The sequence below is a fragment of the Uloborus diversus genome, chromosome 4 (genome assembly GCF_026930045.1).
Source record: "Uloborus diversus isolate 005 chromosome 4, Udiv.v.3.1, whole genome shotgun sequence".
Classification (NCBI taxonomy): Eukaryota; Metazoa; Arthropoda; class Arachnida; order Araneae; family Uloboridae; genus Uloborus; species Uloborus diversus.
In genome coordinates, this window is record NC_072734.1 from 166547555 (window position 1) to 166568931 (window position 21377).

Sequence of the window (21377 nt, forward strand, 5' to 3'; positions counted from 1 at the left end):
TGCAAATTAATGTACAGAATATAATCCTTAAAATCTCCGAAGCAAGTGCAAGATTTTTTTTTTTTTTTTTTTAAATTATAAAGTTGTGACAAAAGTACCGTGTTGGTGTGCAGGCTTCCGATCGCAGATAAATTTGCGTATTTCTTCCAACTAGTTTTCTTTTTCTTGATTGAGAAGTTGTAATTGAGGGAATAATCATTTTGAAACATCACTTACTAAGTAGAATAAGAAAATAAAATCTTTTTCCTCCGATTAACATCAGTTCAGAAATATTACATGAGGGTTCATTCCAAAAAAGTATGAGTTACCTTCACTCAGATTACAGACATTAATCGTAAACGAAACCCTAAAAAGATTTCTAACTTTTTAAAGTGAAACTATTGTACAAACTGGTACATGTTTTCTCTCATTATTTTCCTCCCACTTATTATATATTTTGTACTCTAATCTTGCGGGAGACGCGTTTTTTATACTATTTAAGAAGCATTAATAATGATAATGTTAATTATTATTGCAGTAAAACTCCTCCTAACGGACACCCCTGATATGCAGACACCCCTCTCATGCGGACAATTTTTAAATTCCCGATTCCAAGACAAATACCATTATTAAACCAGTGTCCTGCGGATACCCCTTCATTGCAGACAAAAAAATTTGTCCAACTAGTGTCCGCATTAGAGGCTTACTGTACTTTATTTTAGAGTAGCCAGAAAATGACTCCGTATAATGTTTGCCCCAGCCCTATAATGCTCTCATTTGCACTAACGACATATTACGTAAAGAGCGAATTTGGTCTTTTCTCTAAAGACAGACTTCTGCGATTTCTGTAGAAACAGTCTGTCTGTGAACTTTATATTCACTACCATATTTAAAATATCCACTTTGCGAATAACTCAGCACATGTGAGGAAGTAATAACATATATTCGCGCCTTAACTTAAATGATGTCGCACTTTTTCATAACATATTAGAGCCTCCCTCCTACGTCACAGTGTTACACTTCACCTTACCCCCTTCCATCACTTTACCACATGCCATGTTGTATTACATAAAATATTGCTACAAAAAATGCATTGATTTCAACCGAAATATGTGATGCCACACTTCTTGTAACCCTTCCCTCTCCTTCGTCACAAACTGTCACACATTCACGAGCTCCCCTGAAAGCGTAACATGATGTATGGGTGACCTCATTTTTGTTATAAAAACACAAGTTAGTCAATTTGGTTTATCTAGTTTCCGAAGAATCTTGTTTCTAATGAAGAAAAAGCATTAAATTTATGCAAATCGTCTGTATATCTGTTTGGTTATTCAGACAATTCTTTTAATTTGAAATAAGAAATGGATATTCTTCGTGAAAAATCCGCTATAAAGGCACCATTTATAGCTTTAATTGTAAGGAAGTACGATAATATCTCATAAATGCGCTTCTAATTCTTCACTCACGCTGAATATTTGCATTTAGTCGTGTTAAGAGAAATTCAATTAGTCTCCATGAATGGGATTGTGGAAAGACAGAAGCAAAAACCATCACGAGCAATATTACACTGAGGCAGCCCCATGTTTTGAAGGTTGTTACGCTTATCTCCTTCGACTATCAATTTGAGTCGCATAGTAAAAACTTCATATTGTTTTTGACAAATCAATGTTGCATTCACATATATAAACGCTTTTATTTTCTTATCTCTCGGTTATATATTATGTTCTCTTCAAAAGGGTTTCGCACTGTGGTTAAGTTCCTTTGCTTTTAGAGCATGAATTATGTTTCTATATTTTCTGGTTAATGTTTCAAAGAAATTAAGTATAAACGATTTAAAATATGCTAGGTACAATGGTCATTTAAATAATTCGAACTTTATAAAATGGGCCATTGGTGTAAATGTGGAAATTATAATTAATATAGAGTACGAATTTCGATGGTTAGTCATGACCTTTTTGTACGAATATGGTGCATAAGACTTAAATGGTGCGAGAATAAAGAAATCCATAATTTAACTATCGCTATTGAAACTAAAACTATTTTTCGTTGTCTCCTGCCAATCTTTTAATTTAAATGAAAAATTGAATTCAGAAACATACCGAACTGTAGCTTTTCCGGTTAAGATATGCCCACATGAAAGTTAAAAATAATTTTCAATGTTATTCTTTTAAGAAATAAAGCCTAATACATAATTCTTGCTATGCTTACTGCTTTAATCAGAAATTCGAGTATCATTGTAAAAAATTCAAACTTCTTTTGAGACAAATGAATGCTGCCGTTATGTCAGTGCCTTCACCTTTATCTTACATTGCTCGATATGTCATTCTGTTATCTTTTACTTCCAACGACTTGTGATAAAGTAGCGCTTTTTTTTAAAGTGAACTAATGGTGAAAAATGTGTAAATTAATGGTAGTTTCTGGTTAATGTTTAAAAAGAACTGAAGCATAAACAATATAAATATGTTGGATAGATGTGTTATTTATTTGACTTGTTCCAAATCAATAAAACATGACAATTTTTACGTACTTTGAATTACTACACTGTAGCTGCCTTAACAATTAGGAATGCCTAAAAATGGGAAACATACATGTTTCAAATGCACTATTTTTGCAGCCTTTTATAGCTGGTGAAAATTTAACATCAAGCAAGACACTGGTTCAGTATGAACTGTAACCTCAAGAGCCTATCAATTCTTGTTACTACTCTTATCACTATTATTATTATTATTATTGTTATTATTATTATTGCTATTATACCTATTATTATTGCAATTATTATTACTATGGGATTAAAACTCCACTGTGTCAACATTGTTCGAATGAGCTTGATGAAATTTGTTTTATCTGCAGACATTTAGTTTTAGTCAGTAAGAAATTTAGTTTTTGTTAGTAAGTTCCCTAAGTATTTAATTTAATACTAAATATTTTAACTACCCCACTCATCTTTTTCCTTAATATTCAATTCTCCTCTCATAAATTTTTGTATAATAAATTCAAGTTTTTTTTTTCTTTCTTTTTTTTTTAATTTTAGGTTTTAGGCAGAAAAAAATCATCTACTAACGGTTTTTACACCTGTCTCAGAATGTTTTTTTTCTTTTTTGGTCCAGTACTGTCTTTCCACCCAATGACTCAATTTTTGTTGCTTATATCTGCAACTCAGAGTCAGTCTAACGGAAGTTCAAGAATTGATATTTTCTGTTTATTTGTACATTGTACGTTGAATCCTATTCCTCATCGAGCCGTTTGACGTAATTCTGAAAAATAAAATCCTTTGTAATTTTTTACCAGTGTTAAAAAAGAGCCCATTCCATCCTTTGCATGCGCCAAAAAAACGTTTCCCCTCATTCCTGTAAAGTAGCGATTAAGTGACTTACTCCAGTCTGGCTCTGAGGCATGGATATTTCACTTCAGAAAAATATGCAACCAAAAGTATTTAAATTGTTTAACAAAAGTGAAGTTGAAGTTACAAAGACATTCTAAAGGAAACAGTTTGAATAGCATTAGCATTTTTATTGAAATAATCAGAACTAGTCTACTAAACAATTTTCACGTTAAAACGCAACGAATCGTAGGACATTTGAAAATAACAAAACTTATGTGTAATGATGGTTATACTTTGCTCTGAAAGCTTATTTCGAGTTGCCATGAAAATTGATTTCATCAAAATCTCACTTGTAGAACTGGAGAATCGTGAAAGACAACTTCAATGTCAACTTCTGAGGACATTTCTCTCCTGGATCTGAAAAAAGGAAATAAAATAAATAAACGTTTTTCCAATGGATATCTTGAAAAATAATTAGTATTTAATTCTTTAAACGTAGGTAAAATCACTAATCATGTACTGAATAATACTAGTTAAGAAGATGGCAAGTGCTATGCATTTTCTAAGCAGCCTATCTATGGCAGTCGGTATGAGACTTCTGAGATACGGTGTGAAACCTGAGAAAATACGGATATTTTGCATTTACTGACTGATTATCTTTAAGATACAACTTGTTTTCATCATAGAACAAATTTCAAATTTCAGCACAAGTTGAGAAATGAGATTCAGCAACAAGAAAAAAAAATGAAGAAGGAGAATGCTTTGCTTCATTTACAATAGTCAAAAGGATTGCATTACAGTTTTTGCTTAAGTTTTTAGAGTTAAAAAGTGTTGATAGAATTGTATATTATCTTAATTTTAGTTTTCTATCGCAGTGGAACATAATAAAGACATTCCCATTAATATAGGCTTCAATTTTAAGATCTGTATTACATTCTGGAATAAAAGGTAAGTATATAGTGTTGGCTTATGCACTTTTTATCTGTTCAGTTCTTTTTAAATACTTATTTTTGTACAATTTGCTTGTTTAAAGCTTGTGCAGTTGTTGTTTTCCTTTAATATTAGGTGTAACTCAATAGCAATTTTCGTGTTTGTATTAAGACCTCCACTCCATGAAAAAACAAATTATCACGGACCGATTGACTTTGTGAATTCGACATTACTATTTCATAACAATTTACTTTGATTTCTGTTTGAGTGCAGTTTCCATATTAAATTAATTCTGTTATGTATATTTTGAAACACAAATATATAAATTTATTGTTTAATTAGTGTCATTTAACGGAAACAAAAGTTGGTGAAAAATTTGAGATACAATCTCCGTTTAAAACACGCTCACGAAAAAACATTCGCTGTTACAGAAAAAAAAATCGAAAGATTGTAATAAAGAAATCCATCATAACTAACAACATTGTAATATAACTAAATAACACTAACAATTCGCAAAGTGTCCTATACTTTAAGATAGCTCATATACTATGGTACATGTACAAGTTCAAATGAACTGCACGATAAGAGATAATACAGATATCCCATATCTTGAAACTGATTTTTTTTAAAAATTAATGGAGACAGGTCATATAAACTCTTATATGCTATTCAAGCGACATTTTTCTAAATTTTGTTCAAATTGTTCCATACAACGTTTTTCACTAAGAGAAAAAGGAGATCATGAAACTAAAGCACGCAAATAAATTAATATTTTTAATAACATAAGTTTCTAGTAAGCAGGTTTTTTTAAATTTTTTTTATCACTTTTCCTTTTGTAAACAGAATAAGTTTGAGAAAAATATTTTTAGTACATCTTTCGCGTTTGAATGGGAATACTGTTTGTCATTACTGTAGTATTGTGTCCTGTGCTTGGTCGAAATACCTTTTAAGTAAAATTAATTTTTAACTTTGTAGTACTGTAGCACTAAATTTAGCAGCACATACTCATTTATCGCAGCATGACACAGATCCATCGACTGCAGTGCAACATTCCTTGTTTTTGGGGCAGCTGTGGATTTCGTCCGGACACATTCTCTCGGACTTGCTACTCGTCTTGAGGGCGTTCTTCTCGTACTTGGGACCGGCGGGTATTTCCGAAACGATCGTCCTTTGCCCCTTTTTCTCGGGTCCGTATCCGACGCAGACTCCGACTCCGAAAATCCCGATGCAGGTCTTCCCGTGGGGACAGCAGCCCATTCCGTCCCAACAGCAACTGGCCGAGGCGTAGGGACAACAGAAGAATTTACATTCTGTCTCATAGGCTCCACAAGACGATACTGGAGCGTCTGCAAAAAATTATAGATTTTAAAAAAGACTTTTCTAAACACGAAATTAACTGTCGGAGTTGTATCTCAGCTGCATAGAAGAAAGAAGATATTTCATACTCATAAAACACCCAATTTTGAAACATTTCTTCGATGATTTTAACTAGTAACTTCAGAAAAGATGCAAGAAATGTCGTTAATACTTATGTTATTAACTTATAATTTATTTTATGCATCAATTTTTTTCTGGTGTCGTGAAAAGTAATTTTACTTTAGTCGATGAGTAATGTACTAGTCTAGTGTAGAAGTACTCATGACAGATCTCAGAGCTAATTTTTGAAAATTTGTTGATTTTAACTGCATTATGTTTTCGTTGATTTTTGTACAAAGTATCGTATTTTAAATATTGAATATTGCTTATGCTTGCTGCTAAGCTTTTCCCAACCAGTAGATTGACTGAACCTCGTGTGAGCTAGTGGTTATGATCGCCCTCTGACATACAGATGGCCTTATCTCCACTCTTAGGAAAGGTTCCGAGATACAACATTTGCTTTGCTTGACTCATAGACGCAAAAATTGTTTTACATATTTGTCTCAAGTACCTTCTTCCTCTTTATTCAGGTCACGTGTAACTTTAGCAAAGGGCAATTTGTACCATATTTGAACTTGTACCATATTGGACAGGCATCCTCGAAGCAATAAAAGTTAAAAAACATTTTTAGACTTTCGTTTTACTGGAGATGCGATTTTCAAAGTAACAATTGTTGTTGTGTTTTTTTTTTTTTTTTTTTTTGCTTTTAATATTACCGCTTATAATTTTTTTTTTCAAAATAATCACAGTATGTTCTTGTGCTTTGTATGATTTTTTACATACTTCGCTATTATCATTATTATGGTATAGTTATGCCCAAAATGCTTTGCAAAAAGTTGTTTGACACTTTCTCAATTTTTGTGTTGCATGCGGGGTCATTCCATGCTAAATGAGCAAATCAGCTGTGGCTGACATGTCACAGATTTCAATGAAAATTTTTATTTAGGTAAACCATGCATATCTATGAGGAAATGCAAAGTATGGAAGTTTAAAAACTGTTTGTTGCTTTGTTATTGACATTAGAAGTTGATGCTTTACGCTAAGCCTAAATTTTCGGAGTTCATTGCTGCCAGTTTGTGACTCAATAACTCCATAAGTTATAAACGTACACTAAAAAAAATAAATATTTCCGCATTTTATAAACAAATCACTATTGGGAAAAAGCAAAGTAAAATTTATTCGGATCTCTTTTTGAATCTGAGATATTAACAAATATTGAAATTTTGCCAATTTACTTCAGATTTCAAATCACTCTTCTAGCTCTTTTAATGAAAATATAAGAGTAAAAATGATTCCGATTAAAAAACTATCTATAACTAACTATCTGCTCTAATTTAGTTATTGTTTATGAATTTCTTGATGACGAAATCGTACTTTAAAAAATCGAAAATTTCATTTTTTCCTCTATTTCAGATGTTTTTTTTGAAGATGAGGGAATGCTCTAAATTTACTCAAGTTTTTTTATGCAATATATTGAAGTGTCTTTTAGATGCTATTAAATTTTAATCATTGGTATCAGCGTATTTTTGTTACTAGAGTAATTTGAACTTAGGCAAAATTTCATTAGTTAGTTCTTTTTATTGTAAGTTTAGCAAAACTAACCATTTCTTTCGTGTTTCATTTTCTCAAAAGCATGTTTATGAAGTATTTGCTAAAATGTACATTTTTTTAAAAATCGAAATAAATGTTAGATATACTACCTTTTGCATCATTGAGTCGTTTATCTAATGTTTTGACTTCTCGGAATTTCACATAAGAGTCAATCCATACAGGTTCCATACAGTATAAACTACTCATTCTCATGTTCAAATAGTTCTGAGTTATAAAATTAAAATAATTATTTTGAAAATAACAAAATGTTTTTTCAGTATAATGTATTATATAGGGCACAATATACGTAATTTAAGAAGATGCAATGAAGTTTTCACACTTTTTATTTCTGTTTTAGTGTGTGAATTGACTAGCAAAATTGCTCAATTTCAAAGTCCTGTATCTTTTTTACAAACCAAATACAAAAAACAATATGTATAACATGCATAGTACTTGAATGGAATATTCAATTGGCCACGAAATTTTATTTTTAATTCCATCCCCTTTTGGTTTACAGGGGTCTAAAAATGTCATTTTTGTCATTTTTCCGATTTTTGAGGGGCTGTAATCTATAAAGAGTGCACAAACACACAGCAACAGTTACATATTCTTTTTAGCATGGTTCCAGTGATTAGTTTTTGCCGTATTTCATTTTGTGTTTCCGTCCCCTACGCGAGTTATCTCCCTTTGAAATGAGTAAAATTTTTACATTAGACCCTGAACTTTAACCTGTTGCCGTTATTTTAATTATTGACTTAAAGTTACGTAAGTCAGCATGTAAGACTATCAATTTATGCATTTTAACATCAAAGCGTTAAAGTAATTGTCATAAATGTTATTCAAATAGATTTTGGCCAAAATGCAAAGATCTAAAAGTACCATTTTTGACTACGATAAATCACTTTTGATGACCTCTAAAAAATCAAAGGTCCAGTTGAGAGAAAAAATAAGAGTGGTTTTGAACATTTTTCATATCCAGCTTTTAGGGATATGAATTTCAAAAAAATTAAAAATGGTTGAGCGCACAAATCCATCGAACCTGTATGGATTGACCCATAAAACACAAAGAAAATGCTATTTTTCTGAATTTTATTTTACGTTTGGAAATCAAAAACCAATTTCGAGTTTCTTCAAGCAAATAGTAGAAACACAGCTCTATATTCTTGTATAATTTTGAAGTTGTCTGAATTTTCCCTCATTTGAATTTTTGTGTGTATGTGAAGGGGAAAATCATCATTTTACAAAATGTCACTAAGTTTAAAACTGATTTTAAAGACAAAGGAGTTAAAATACAACTTCAAAAGTAAGGTATTTCTTTTATGATACTTTAGCACATTATTGGGTATTAATTTCATCAAAGCTAATGCATTCCTTAAAGATTGAGATTAAAAAATAAAATGCTTAATTATGAGAAAATTGAAATATTTTCAGTTTTTGAAACTCAGTTAAAAGTTAACTATAAAAACTTTGAAAATTTTACTGACATCAGATTAATTATCCTACTCCATAGATTGCAACAACATATAACTTTTATGTTTTCATTAAATAGTTAATAAGATACAAGCCTTCAAAAATGCAACATTTAGCATTTATGAGAATGCTGTTCAATTTGACCAATTTTCAATCGCATGTAACATTCAAATAAAAAATTTTAAGCAAAAATATTTTAGATATTTTTATATAGGCATAAAAGGAACCTGTATACCAAATTTCATAAAAATCTGTTACCATGCGGCCACCACTTTTTTGCGAATTATGCTCATTTCGTATGGAATGACCCATGCACGAAAAATAGAAACGTATTGGTTTTAATGCATTAAACCAGTGATGCCCAGTCTACGGCCTAGGAGCCTTTTGCGGCCCGTGAAGCTGATCAATGTGGTCCGCTGTTTTGTTCAATGTTACAAATCGAAAACTATGTTCTTCTAACTTCCAAATCAACCAAACATTTTTTTTTTCGTATTAAGAATGATTGTTGGTACATAATTTGAAGCAGAAAAATGGTCAGAAATTTGTGCCTTAAATTTAGATGGAAACTTCGTATTGCTAAAATAAGCAGGAAGTCTTGATGACAACGATTCGTGGCTAGTAGTTTTCCTCCATTTTCCATATTTTTCCATGTTATCCGGGGAAAAAATATGTTTGATATGTGTTCCGGCCCGTAAGATTTATCTTAATATGAGATGTGGCCCTAAGATAAAGAAAGGTTTGGCGCAATTGCTTAAAATGAATAAAGATAATGCAAGTATGGATAATAAGAGAACATTATCATAATTTGTTGTTTTTCTCATTCGAAATAAAATTATTTTAATGTGTAATGGTATAAGATATTTTTACTTTCAGAAAGTTAGTCAACATCTGTAGGCACAGTTAAAACAACATTTTTTTATGCGTCATACATTGACAGTTTGTGGATTTTGCGAAAATTAGGCTCTAAGTTCAAATTTTCAAACTGAATTTCCTAAAATGTCGTGAATTTGATCATCAATGTAAATGTCTTTTTTTTTTTTTTTTTTGGTCTAAAGAAACGTTTTAAAAGAAGTTTCTAAAAAGTCTAAAATTTGTTAACACTCTCTTGTTTCTTTCCTTTTTTTAAAAAAAATACATTTTCTTATTAAATTCACTTACCTGCCTCTAGAATAAGCTTGAAAATTAAGCGTAGAATAAAACTCACCTGGTTTCATATCACCACTGAAGACAAGAACTGGGTACGCTAAGAAGACGCTGAAAAGGAGTGCAGAATACATCTTGCTGAAAAAAAAAAAAAAGCTTTTATACGAGTGATAGCAAGAAGGGGGTGGAAGCCCCTTTGAGAGTGTCATATTAACTATAAAGCAGTTTATGATATTTAACTAAATTAATGTAATTGAAGACTGTCTTCACGGATTAAAAGAAAATGCTTTCCCATAACTTTGATCAAGATGCTGTTTTCTTTTTAAAGAAATTTTGATTAATCGAAGACGAGATTTATTTATGACTAGTGTGTGTGTGTGTGTGTGGTACCCGCACGGCTCTGCTCGTAGTAGAAAATTTAAAGGTCTTTTGGTTCGCCTGTATATTTACAAATAATGTATGGTGATTTTCTCGCTAATTGGCTTGCCCATGTTACGGTTCCACGTTGTGATAACTTGGTAATTTACTCGTCCATCTTATGATAATTTTGCTTGGTAAAATGTTCTTAAAATTGGAATAGAAAAAGGAAAAATCGAATTTTCGAAAAATCGCTTCAAGGTGCACACCCCGATGATACAAACTAACTTTGTACCAAATTTCATGAAAATCGGCCGAACAGTCTAGGCGCTATGCGCGTCACAGAGATCCAAACAAAGAGACATCCAAACAGAGAGACTTTCAGCTTTATTATTAGTAAAAAAAAGCCCTGAATATTTTTTATTTTTTTTTAATTTTACGAAATACATTGATACTAAAACTACAGGCAGACTAATGTTTTAGAAAATATTTTGCGCTTAGTCTTAAAAACGATTCGGAAATAGCAAATTGATCACTAAAATAAACTTGGAACCAATACTGTATAATTTACAAAAAAATAACTTTTATTCAATTAAACAAAAGTTCTAGTTTCAATTACGTCCAATAACTGTCCGTATTTAATAAAATCATTTCATATGTTAAATGAATGAATTACCAGGGTCTTAATGCACAAAAATTGCAAATTACTGCAGACACTTGTTTCGGGGTTACTAGGAACCCTTTTTTCAATGCAAAGAAGTATGAGCTTTTGGATGGAAAGTCATCCGAGGAAAGCGACACTGTGAAACAGAAGACAGTATAAATAGCAAAAAATTATTTCATAACTCCATCAGGAAAAAAATGTTAAGTAATAAATTTCCAAAAAATCCCCGAAACACGTGTCTGCAGTGATTTGCAATTTTTGTGCATTAAAACGTTCGTAATTCATTAAATTTTCAAGCGCAAAAGTATTTATTCGTTATTTCTTGTGTTATTTGATTTTTTAAAACATGTTTTACATAAAAGTTCTCCTCGTGATTAGAAATTTGAGATTGATTGTGACAGAAATAAAAATCATTAGAATGTAGCAATCGTAGCATAAATGGTAATTATTTATTATTACTAAGCAATGAAATTTCCCTCTTTCTTCAAGTTTGCTACAAAAATGTGAAAATAAAAGATGGTTTGAAATACAAGAAACATTCTCAAGGGAGATTAAAAAATATATTGTAGTCGAAATGAAATCAGCAACGCTTAAAGTAGCGCACATTTGCAACATAATTGCAAACACACGTATTTCGAGGCTGTAAGGAGCCTCTTTTTCAATGCAAAACCATGTCAGCTTTTTTGGTTATAAAGATATTTGACAAAAGTCAGAATTTGGGGCAAACAAAAAATAGTTAAATTCGGTAATATCGTAAAATATCGTAGATTTTTTTTTAAAATTTTTAGTACGATAAAAGTTAGTTATTTCCTATAATTACAGATATTAATAATTTAGAACCTTCTCATTCAATCCAAATTTTAAAATACAATAGTGTAGCTCTTCGTGTAGATGAATTAGGATGACTATTTTAGCATCAAGTATTTTTACAAAATTAATACAAAACAGCCAAACTTTTGTAATTTGATAAATGAATGTGAAAGGTATTCTTTTGCATCAATCAATATTTTCAAAATTTTCTTGATCAATAAACTTTTATCATACTTGTCAAATATATATTCATGTGACTTAATTGTAATGTTACTTTATCAAATGATTAATAGTAATAGCCGAGGTTTACTAGTTTATTTGTTTGGTAAGAACTATTTCAAAAACAGATTTGAAGGTAGAATTCCTTTTTATGTGATAAATTAAAAAAAATTTTTAGAATTGAAACGTTGCTGCAATCTAAGTTTTTGAACAAAAATATTATTTTCTGTAATTATTTCTTTCTAACGTATGCGTTTAATAGGCCAAGATTCAAAATGAAAAGATGTAATACTAAGCAAAAATGTAATACAGCATCAAAAAATCAAGAAGAAAAAAAAATTGAATAACAAATAAAATGAAGCAGAATGCAATAACTGGTATTATAAAGAACTATTTTATGCGAAAAAATGGAAGAAGCATTAAATATAAGATGTTTAAGGGGGAAAGGATAATAATGTAGCTACTTACGCAAATACGTTTGAAAACTTCAAAATGTAGCTAAAATTGAAGAAAGTGCTCGATCAAAATTTGATCCATAACGAAGATGGAAAATGTGTGAAAATTTATACCCTAAAGTGGTTTCATTTTCTTTGTTGTTTTTGTTATCGATGAACAGAAGGAAATCGATTGATTATTTAAAAACGACCAACGAAATGCAAGAGGAAATATGAAGTGAAGCACCCTTATCAGTGATATTTTAAAGACGAATGCCATATCTCGAAACTATTATCTACGGAAAGTGAAACAGGAATTACATTTTTCTCTGTCTTCCCGAATAACTGTCTTGGCCGCTGATAGCGATGTTGTTCCGACGATACATAATATTATGGCTCATTGCGACTAACAATAGCTCCGGATTTTTCGACAAATGATTTAAAAAAAAACTTTAAAAGTAATTAATGCAGTTTGAGAATCATTTAAAAGTAAGAAGAGCATTAAAAGCCCTAAAATTCCTACTGATTAGTGCCTTTTGAGTTTACTATTTCAAATAACAAAATTAGTCTCCTAGTTTTTCAGTGAATTTTCATTTATTTACTATAAGCACACAAACATCTAAATGTGAAGAGTAGGGGCCGTGTTCAAGTTCTTTCACTTGACAACGATAAATTTAAAAAAAAAAAAAACACCCAAGTCATAAAGAGGGGGGAGGGGAGTTACTGAACATAGATATTTAAAAAATCGAAGCAAAATTGTATATCTTTGAAATGATTTTTATTTCTTAAAATTAGATTTCCTTGTAAAGCAATGCGCAGAAAAAGTTTTTTTTTTTATTGCTTTTAGAATTTGAAATTCAAATAAAAAAACTTTATTTCCTGGTTTTTTTTTTTTCAATTGTTTGCACAATGTCATTCTTTTATTTATTTTCTTTTTTTCAATTATATTCCAAAACGTTTTGGACGAACTTCTTATTTAATACAAAGAAACCTCCATCTTCTTTAAAAAAAAAATAATTCGAATTCTGAAATTTTGAATTCAAATTATGTTTTTCGCAATCACGAGTTGCGACACGGCCCTAATCATTGGGGACTATTGCTTCTAGAAACAGCTCCTGTCCCTCCAAGCCTACCCCTCCTTTTAGGCGGTTACGTGTGTATAGTTGTGTGTGTGCGTGCAGGCATGTGTGTATATGTAGGCACGCGTGCGTACATGTGTAGGCTTGTGTGTGTGCGTAGATCTGTGTGTATGCACGTAGGCGTGTGTGTATGTGTGTAAAGGCTTGTGTGTATGAGCGTGTGCGTGTATGTGTGTGTGTATGAGCGCGCATGTGTGTAGGACATGGACGCCTCTGATCAGGAGAAGCGGATAGCTCAGAACCGGAGCAGTCACACCGCGCCGCCTGCAGAGGCCGGTGGGCGGTGGTGCTGGTGTCCCTGGTCCAAGCTGAAAAAGGAACCAGACGCCAAGGACGGTCAAATGAAAGAAATAAGCAATCGTGATTGCTCAAAAAAAAAAAAAAAAAAAAAAAACGACCCTAGTTCCTGTGCAGAACGTTTTGTTCCAAAAACGTTTTAAAATGCTCATCATCAATATGACAATCATTTTTAAATGTTTATGAAACGTTGACATTTTATGTATGTTACCTGCGGTAGGTTACGTACTGACTCTCAGAGTTTCACGGGCATTTCTCGGCTCACTCCTCTCTTCGTAGGGAGTCTTAGCGTTTTTTTTTTCTTTTCCCTTAACGCCGAAGATACTTTTCAATAAACAATTTTTAAACAGAAGGAGCAAAGATGAGCTACGCATAAAAAATATGTAACTGAGAGATCCTCCGAACAAGTGAGGCAGAGATCAAGATAGAACTACATTAGTAATTTTTAGGAGGAACTTGTGAAATTTATTGCTGAACTAGTGGTACCCGCACGGCTTTGCCCGTAATAGAAAAATTAAAAGTTCTTTTGGTTCGCCTGTATGAATGCTCACCTGTCAAATTCACCACACAAATAATGTGTGGTGAATTTTCTCGCCAATTGGCTTGTACCCATGTTATGGTTCCACGTTATGATAATTTCGTATCTCGCCAATTGGCTTGTGCCCATGTTACGGTTCCACGTAATGATAATTTCGTAATTCACTCGTCCATCTCATGATAATTTTGTTCTTGAAATTGGAATAGAAAAAGAACCTTATTGAATTTTCGAAAAATCGCTTCGAGGTGCACACCCCCATGCTACAAACTAACTTTGTGCCAAATTTCATGAAAATCGGCCGAACGGTCTAGGCGCTATGCGCGTCACAGAGATCCTGACAGACAGAGAGAGATCCGGGCAGAGAGACTTTCAGCTTTATTATTAGTAAAGATTACTTGTAAAAACGCATAAACGACACGACATACTGGTGAGAGTTTACAATACGTGCACGCAATATTTGGCTCAATATTACTCTTGAATAATTTACTCCTGCAGAACCTCTTCAATTCAATCCCTCGTAATCCGAACTTCCACTCATCCGAATTCCGTCAAGATGACTTAGTTGACGGTCTTGAAACGAATTCTAGACTTAGCCAAAAAACGCATTTCATCATCGGTTCTAAACATATAAATAATTGATTTCTTCTTTAAAGTTAAAAATTTCACTAATTAGAACATCATGGACAGTAGTACAGTTCTGTACTGTGTTGTACTTTCGTTAATGAAATTTTTTTCTACTGTAGGGTAAGGGCACCAGTAACAGACAAAGGTCCAGTAACGGACAGTCGTAAGTTTTGATTTAAATAATAATAATTTTAGACGGGTAAAACTGAAGTTGCTGCGACCCAGGAATACGATGCAACCATCTAGTGCTTATCAGAGTGAATTTTATGAGCCAGTTGGTATTTACAAGGCAGTGGTAGAAGGTTATGAACAGCCACCTCGAGATCTGCAGGTGGTTCTTGGTCATTTGCATTTAATAAGGTTTTAAATCTAAAATTAAAGAACTTTTGCATATTTTGAAGAGGAAAGGAGAATTCTGTCCATTACTCTTCCTTTCCTCATCCAATCTGTTTCTGGGTATCATCAGAATTGTCGGTGTCTTACTGGGGGTTGGACCTTTTTTCGAAATTGGGCAAATAAAAATAGAATTAACTAATTCACAGTATCCAGAAGCAGCCAAACGTTAGATGAGAATATGTTAGAAGTCTTAACATATTAAAATGTTTGTAAAATTGAATTAACCTGAGAGCGATGTCTAAAGCATGTCTATTACTGGTGCCGTTATACTGTTTATATTCTAAACATGTTAGTTAAGTAAATAAACAAAGTCTACATTGGAATTAAGAATTTCTCTCTTTTATGTAACACTTGTGATCCATTTTTCCACATTCAACTATGAGTCACTTTGCATTAAGAAAAACGTCAACTCATTAGAGTTATTTAATCCGGATTGGAGGTCAACGCAGCGTTCCCGAGAACGATAATTTAGCAGCCAAATAGTAATGAATATTTATTGTCCGAAATACACTAATGCATCTATTTCATTTATCCAGAGCCTGACGAATCTGACTGCTAACCCATGAGGTTTAAACTCAATGCAAATTGTCTGAATTTTTGTCCAGATGCTCAGACATTCCTTTAAACTCCAAATGAAAAATGGATTTTCTCCCAGGAAAATCCTAAATCAAGGCACCGTTTATCGCTTTAATTGCAAGGCAGCTGCTTTGAATTTTCGATAATGTCATCTGAATGCGCTACTCATTACGAACGCATGCTGAAATAAGTATTTGCATTTCATTTTGTTGGGATAAATTTATTGTAGTCTCTCATTCAATTCATTTCAGTAAATGGGACTGCAGAAACGGTATGTAATGATAGAAGCCGATACACAATAGCTTTATCAAGTTAGGACTATTTTAATAAATTATCAAGTTTTTAATCTTTTATACATAATTTCTTTCAATATTAGCCATAAACTACTGATATAATTTGTACTCTAAGTACAAAGGGATTTACTCACAAAAGAACTGTAAGAAAAAGTTACGAAATTTTACGTTAAAAAGGACTGGAATCTGTGTCGCCAGCATGTTTTACCGTAAAATCATATTCTATTTCCAAATTTAAATTAAAAAAAAAAACCAAGAATGCTGTGGCTCAAGCAATATGGGTTTTTCACTCGGTAAAACATCTGCTAATACACTAACTATTTTCCTTTCAAATTACTCTGCTTGGTATGCTCCCATTATAAACATTCATCCTCACTATTAAAAAATCAGAAAAATTTTGAGGTAAATGATTCTGTAGAATTCAGTATTTACAGTACCCAAAAAAATTTACAATAAAATAAGCTGAAAAAAGTAGACACTTGCACCACGTGATTAGAAAAAGACGCGACTTCCGGAACAAAGCCCGTATCTCGCCTTTCCGACTTTCCCCGCGAGCCCGCGACTCCCACTCAGTATTGGGGTAGGGTGTTGTTCTACGAACAGAGAGAAGGCCGGTTCAAATACCACTGCCTGTACCTCGTTCTTTTTATACAGCACAACAGCCATAGCGTTCTTTTTTTAACGTAGCATTTAACAGTAAAATACGATTTTACGATAAAAAAAACAATGGCAGCTCTTTTCAACCTACAATTTTAGATTTTTTTTTTTTTTTTTGAGAACGCACCCCGTTGTTGCTTTATATAAAATATATTAGTAATTCTAGGTCAATGTTTCAGAGAAGTTACGCATTAAATATTAAAAATGTGATGATTATGCTAGTTATGAAATAATTCTAGCGATACAGCAGATGTTTTGGTATTAAGTTATTTTCTTTTCTTCACAAATAGGACACAAAGAAATTAAATGGTTTGAGAGCAAAAAAAAAAAGTAATTTAATTATGTCTTCAGGATCCCTATTCCTTAAAAGATGTGAAGAAAAACTGCAATAATTAACTGCAATAATATTAATTATAACGAATATGATCTATTTTCGGTGAAACACTCTCAAATTTACGATTAAAATTGGAATTAAAATCTCGGAATATTTTTTTTTCCTCTACCTTATGTTCTATTTAGCACCCCAGTCAACTTGTACACAAAATTTCAATATGATCAGTTTAGTAGTTAAGGCGTGAAAAAGTAACAACCGAACGAATATGCAAACTCACTTTCGCGTTTAATAATATTAGTAAAGCTTCTTAAGATTAGTTGAATTTCATTTCTTAGTCCAACATGCTAGCACTGCAATGCCAGCATAAAATCAAAAATTAAAAATTGTACTTGTATCGGCATTGAATTTCGAATTCTTAATGAAAACTGAGTGCATTAATAATCATTTATACCAAAATCAAAATCGTTCGTATAAATTATTATTGATATAAATATTTTTATAATTAGAGTTTTAAATTAAGTCTTATCTGAAACAAACATGAAACTCATTGGTTTTTTGCTCTATCTCGTAATTAGTCTAGTAGTCTTTTGATTATTCATCCTTCTTTTGCTACCAGGGATGCCCATCCGCTCAAAGTTCAATGGCGCAAATCCCCCCCCCCCCCCAATTTTTCGCACCCTCTTTCCCTAATTTATTTTTTATTTTTTAGCTCTCTTTCTCTGTTTAGTTAATTTTTTTGAAATATTTTTTATATATCTATTGATTTATTTGTTTTTAATAGTATTACTATCATTTTTTTTTTAAAGTTCTGACTTTGAATGATATGCACACACAAACTAAATAAATAAATGAAATATAAGAAAACAGAATAATAAAATAAACTAAATAATTTAAATTAAAAATAAATCAATACATAAATTTAAATAAGTGAATAAAAAAATTTAAAAATCCCCCCAAAAAAACAATTGATAGCGCAACTTGCACCATAATGTGCCGCTGTGAACACCCCTGTTTGCGACTAAATGAAACAGTGCGATCTGTTCTGTCGCGATGCATCAAAAATCTGATTCAGAGAATATTCAATGCCAATAATAAAAAATATTTTTGACCGAAAAATGTGCCTTCAATTTTTGAAATTGTGAAGAACTTAAATGTTTTTCATAAATATTTTTATTTTTGATCAACATCAACGGTGGACAGGAAATACTATGTGTTTGTCGTCGCACTTTCGTTTGCTTAAAACAATATGAGATGACGGGCCTTATTTTTAATCACATGATGGTTGTCATTTTATATATCATATTTTTTTCATAAAGGTAAATCATTTAAGGAGGAAATCAGTTTAGACGGATCAAAAAATCCATTTTTTTAATGTCACAAAATATAAGTAGAACTATTGAAGAATATGTTGCCAAAATTTCAATTCGAAATTTCGTTTAGTTCTAATGCTATGAGCACTTAAAAAACTGAAGATTCGAAAATGTTCACAGCAGCTTTTTTCAATCGCGTTTTGCTCAAAACGTCTTTTTTTTTTTTTTTTTTTCAAGTTTTGTGCATTCTAGCGAAAAATGTTATAAGCCAATCGTTCTGAAATTTTGTATGAATATTTTTTATTCAATTACACACTACATGAACCTAATGCTGGGATGATATGATTATTAAAAATATTTTTAATGCATAAAAGGTTTTAAAAAAAAAGGTAGGAAAACGTAAATTTTGCGATCGAACGCCTCAAAAGCATGAAATTTTTTACTTTTTTAACAAGAATTATATAAGTTCATATTCTGACTAAATTATGTTGTTAATGATAAAAACAAATTGTAATGATTAAAGATGAAAATTGTGACTTCAGGAATGCACACCAGCAACACGCTCTGATGGCGACCATCCATGGACATCAGCTTCTAACTTCTCTTTTTCTGGAAGAAACTACTTGAAAAAATTACTAAGTGTACTGCAAAATATGAATGAAATACCTTTCAAGTTTGAACAAATTCTGATTATTCCTTCTCTGTTGAAAAAATTCACGAAAAGCACTAAAATTTCTGCCTTCTAAACTGGTTTCCCCCCTTAATCTTATTTTAACTTTCTTAACTATTTATTATTCCATATTAAGCAATCAAGATTAACATTGTCGTCACTTGGCTGTCGCTTGACGTTTCTCAAAATCTATAGACTTAGTGACTGGTCAGAGCGAGTCACTTGATTCAGTGTTCGCTTTGCGATTGGTAGACTTACATTACTTTATATGGTTAGCGGTTAGCGTATCTTATGTCCTATATGTAATATTCCTTATATCCAATATATTTAAGTGAAATGATTTAATCATATTCAAGAAATTACAGCCCATTAGCCAGGACTAAAGCAGAAATACATGAAATACACCGCCTGCTCAGTCATTTCCAGCCGAGGACTGCAGTTTCGTGCTTATTAGCACTCATCAGCCCGGCATAGGAAAGTGACTGAGCTAGAGATGGAAAACCTCTTAAGGAAGCCAAGAGTGCCAAACAAACTGGTAGCTAATGTAGAATTAGCACAGACCAGACGAGTAATTTATTGAATATACCACGCCTTGCCATCAATCTTCGAGTTGAACCGAACCATTGCTTCGGTCACTCGTCTGGTCTGTGCTAATTCTACATTAGCTACCAGTTTGTTTGGCACTCTTGGCTTCCTTAAGAGGTTTTCCATCTCCAGCTCAGTCACTTTCCTATGCCGGGCTGATGAGTTCTAATAAGCACGAAACTGCAGTCCTCGGCTGGAAATGACTGAGCTGGCGGTGTATTTCATGTAAATGATTTAATCATTTTCATTTTGTCTGCTTTAAAATAAATAGTTTTTTTTTTTCAATATTAAGAAGGGTTCCAGTTTTTTTTATTTTTCTATCTTACATTTGAAGAATGTAAATTGGATTACAATTTGCGCACGTTTTTAACCACTTTTTTTTGTATGATCCTTCACGCATTATAGTAAAACTTCTCAAATATTTGTATTACTTTTTGAGTGTTCTTTTTTATGATATTTAGTCTAAGTAACAGAATTTTAGAAGATAGACTGAATTTTATGCAAAGTTTTAAGTTTTAGAAACACGGAGGTATCTACTGTAGAATACAGAAACCCTATTAAAAAATAATAACAATAATTATAATAAACGGACACTCACACATACACACACAATGTTTTCAAACTGTTCTGCCGTCTTTGATTGCAGAAATATTTATTCGTCAAAACCTTGCTACTATCAATTATTATTTCTCCAAATCTTTTCGAAATTCATTTCTGCACTCTTTACCGCATTCCCGAAACGCAGTAGCAGAAATACTAAACGCATGTTTTAGCATTAAAATGGACTGAATATTTATTATCTAACGACATTTATGTGATGCGCCATTTCCATTTATTCCATGGCTTTGAAGTCTGATTACAAGTGCATTAAGTTAAATTTTAGTGCAAATGGTTCGCATTTTCGTTCCGACAGCTTTAGATTCCTTCTCAACTCTAATTGAAAAATGGATTTCCTTCCAAGAGAATCTGCAATCACAGCATCATCTTTCAGTTCAATTGCGAGGGTAATGATAGAAGATTTGATAAAACCGTGTAAATGAGCTCTTTTTTTATTGCCAATTTAGCTGAAATGCTTATTCAAACTAAATTTTATTAAGCAGAAGGAGTTAATTGCTTTCTGCCGCCAATTAATTTCAATGAATGGGGTTGTAAAGATTTAGTAATAAAAACGAACATAATATCAAGCAATATCTATAAGAAGGAAAAAAACATATACGTATACTATATTGCACTTACTAAGAGCCTCACTGTAATTCGCAAATGTATTTATTGCTGTAAAAACCAAGTACTGTTTGATATATACCGATGTTATGCGTCTGTCAGGGTTTTAATTTTCAATTGCTGTTTATGTTTTACCAACCTCACTAGCTTATTCTCGCTTTCAGTGCACAAAAATGATACTAGTAATTTTTGCGTGAAGTTTAAAATAAATAAATGAACAACGCATAAATTTTTTTCGATTATTACTTCAGGAATATGATAGGATATTTCGATTCATTACTGCTCTTTTTGCGTGATATTTAATATGAATTTAAGAAAATCCCAAATAATGACTGAAAAGAAGACTAAATTTTGTGCAAAGTCATAACTCTCAGAGACACGGAGCCTGGCTGAATCTCTTGAC

At 32.0% G+C, this 21377-nt stretch overlaps 1 protein-coding gene across 1 annotated transcript in view; it reads right to left on the reverse strand.

The window, feature by feature from the left end:
• Positions 1 to 3593: 3593 nt before the first annotated feature.
• The window catches only part of LOC129219687 (uncharacterized), a 38177-nt gene continuing 20393 nt past the window's right edge, over positions 3594 to 21377 (reverse strand). The window contains exon 2 of the mRNA XM_054853964.1: positions 3594 to 3718. Coding sequence (XP_054709939.1) covers positions 3640 to 3718 — 79 coding nt within the window. The 3' untranslated portion in view covers positions 3594 to 3639. The remainder of the gene's footprint in view (positions 3719 to 21377) is intronic.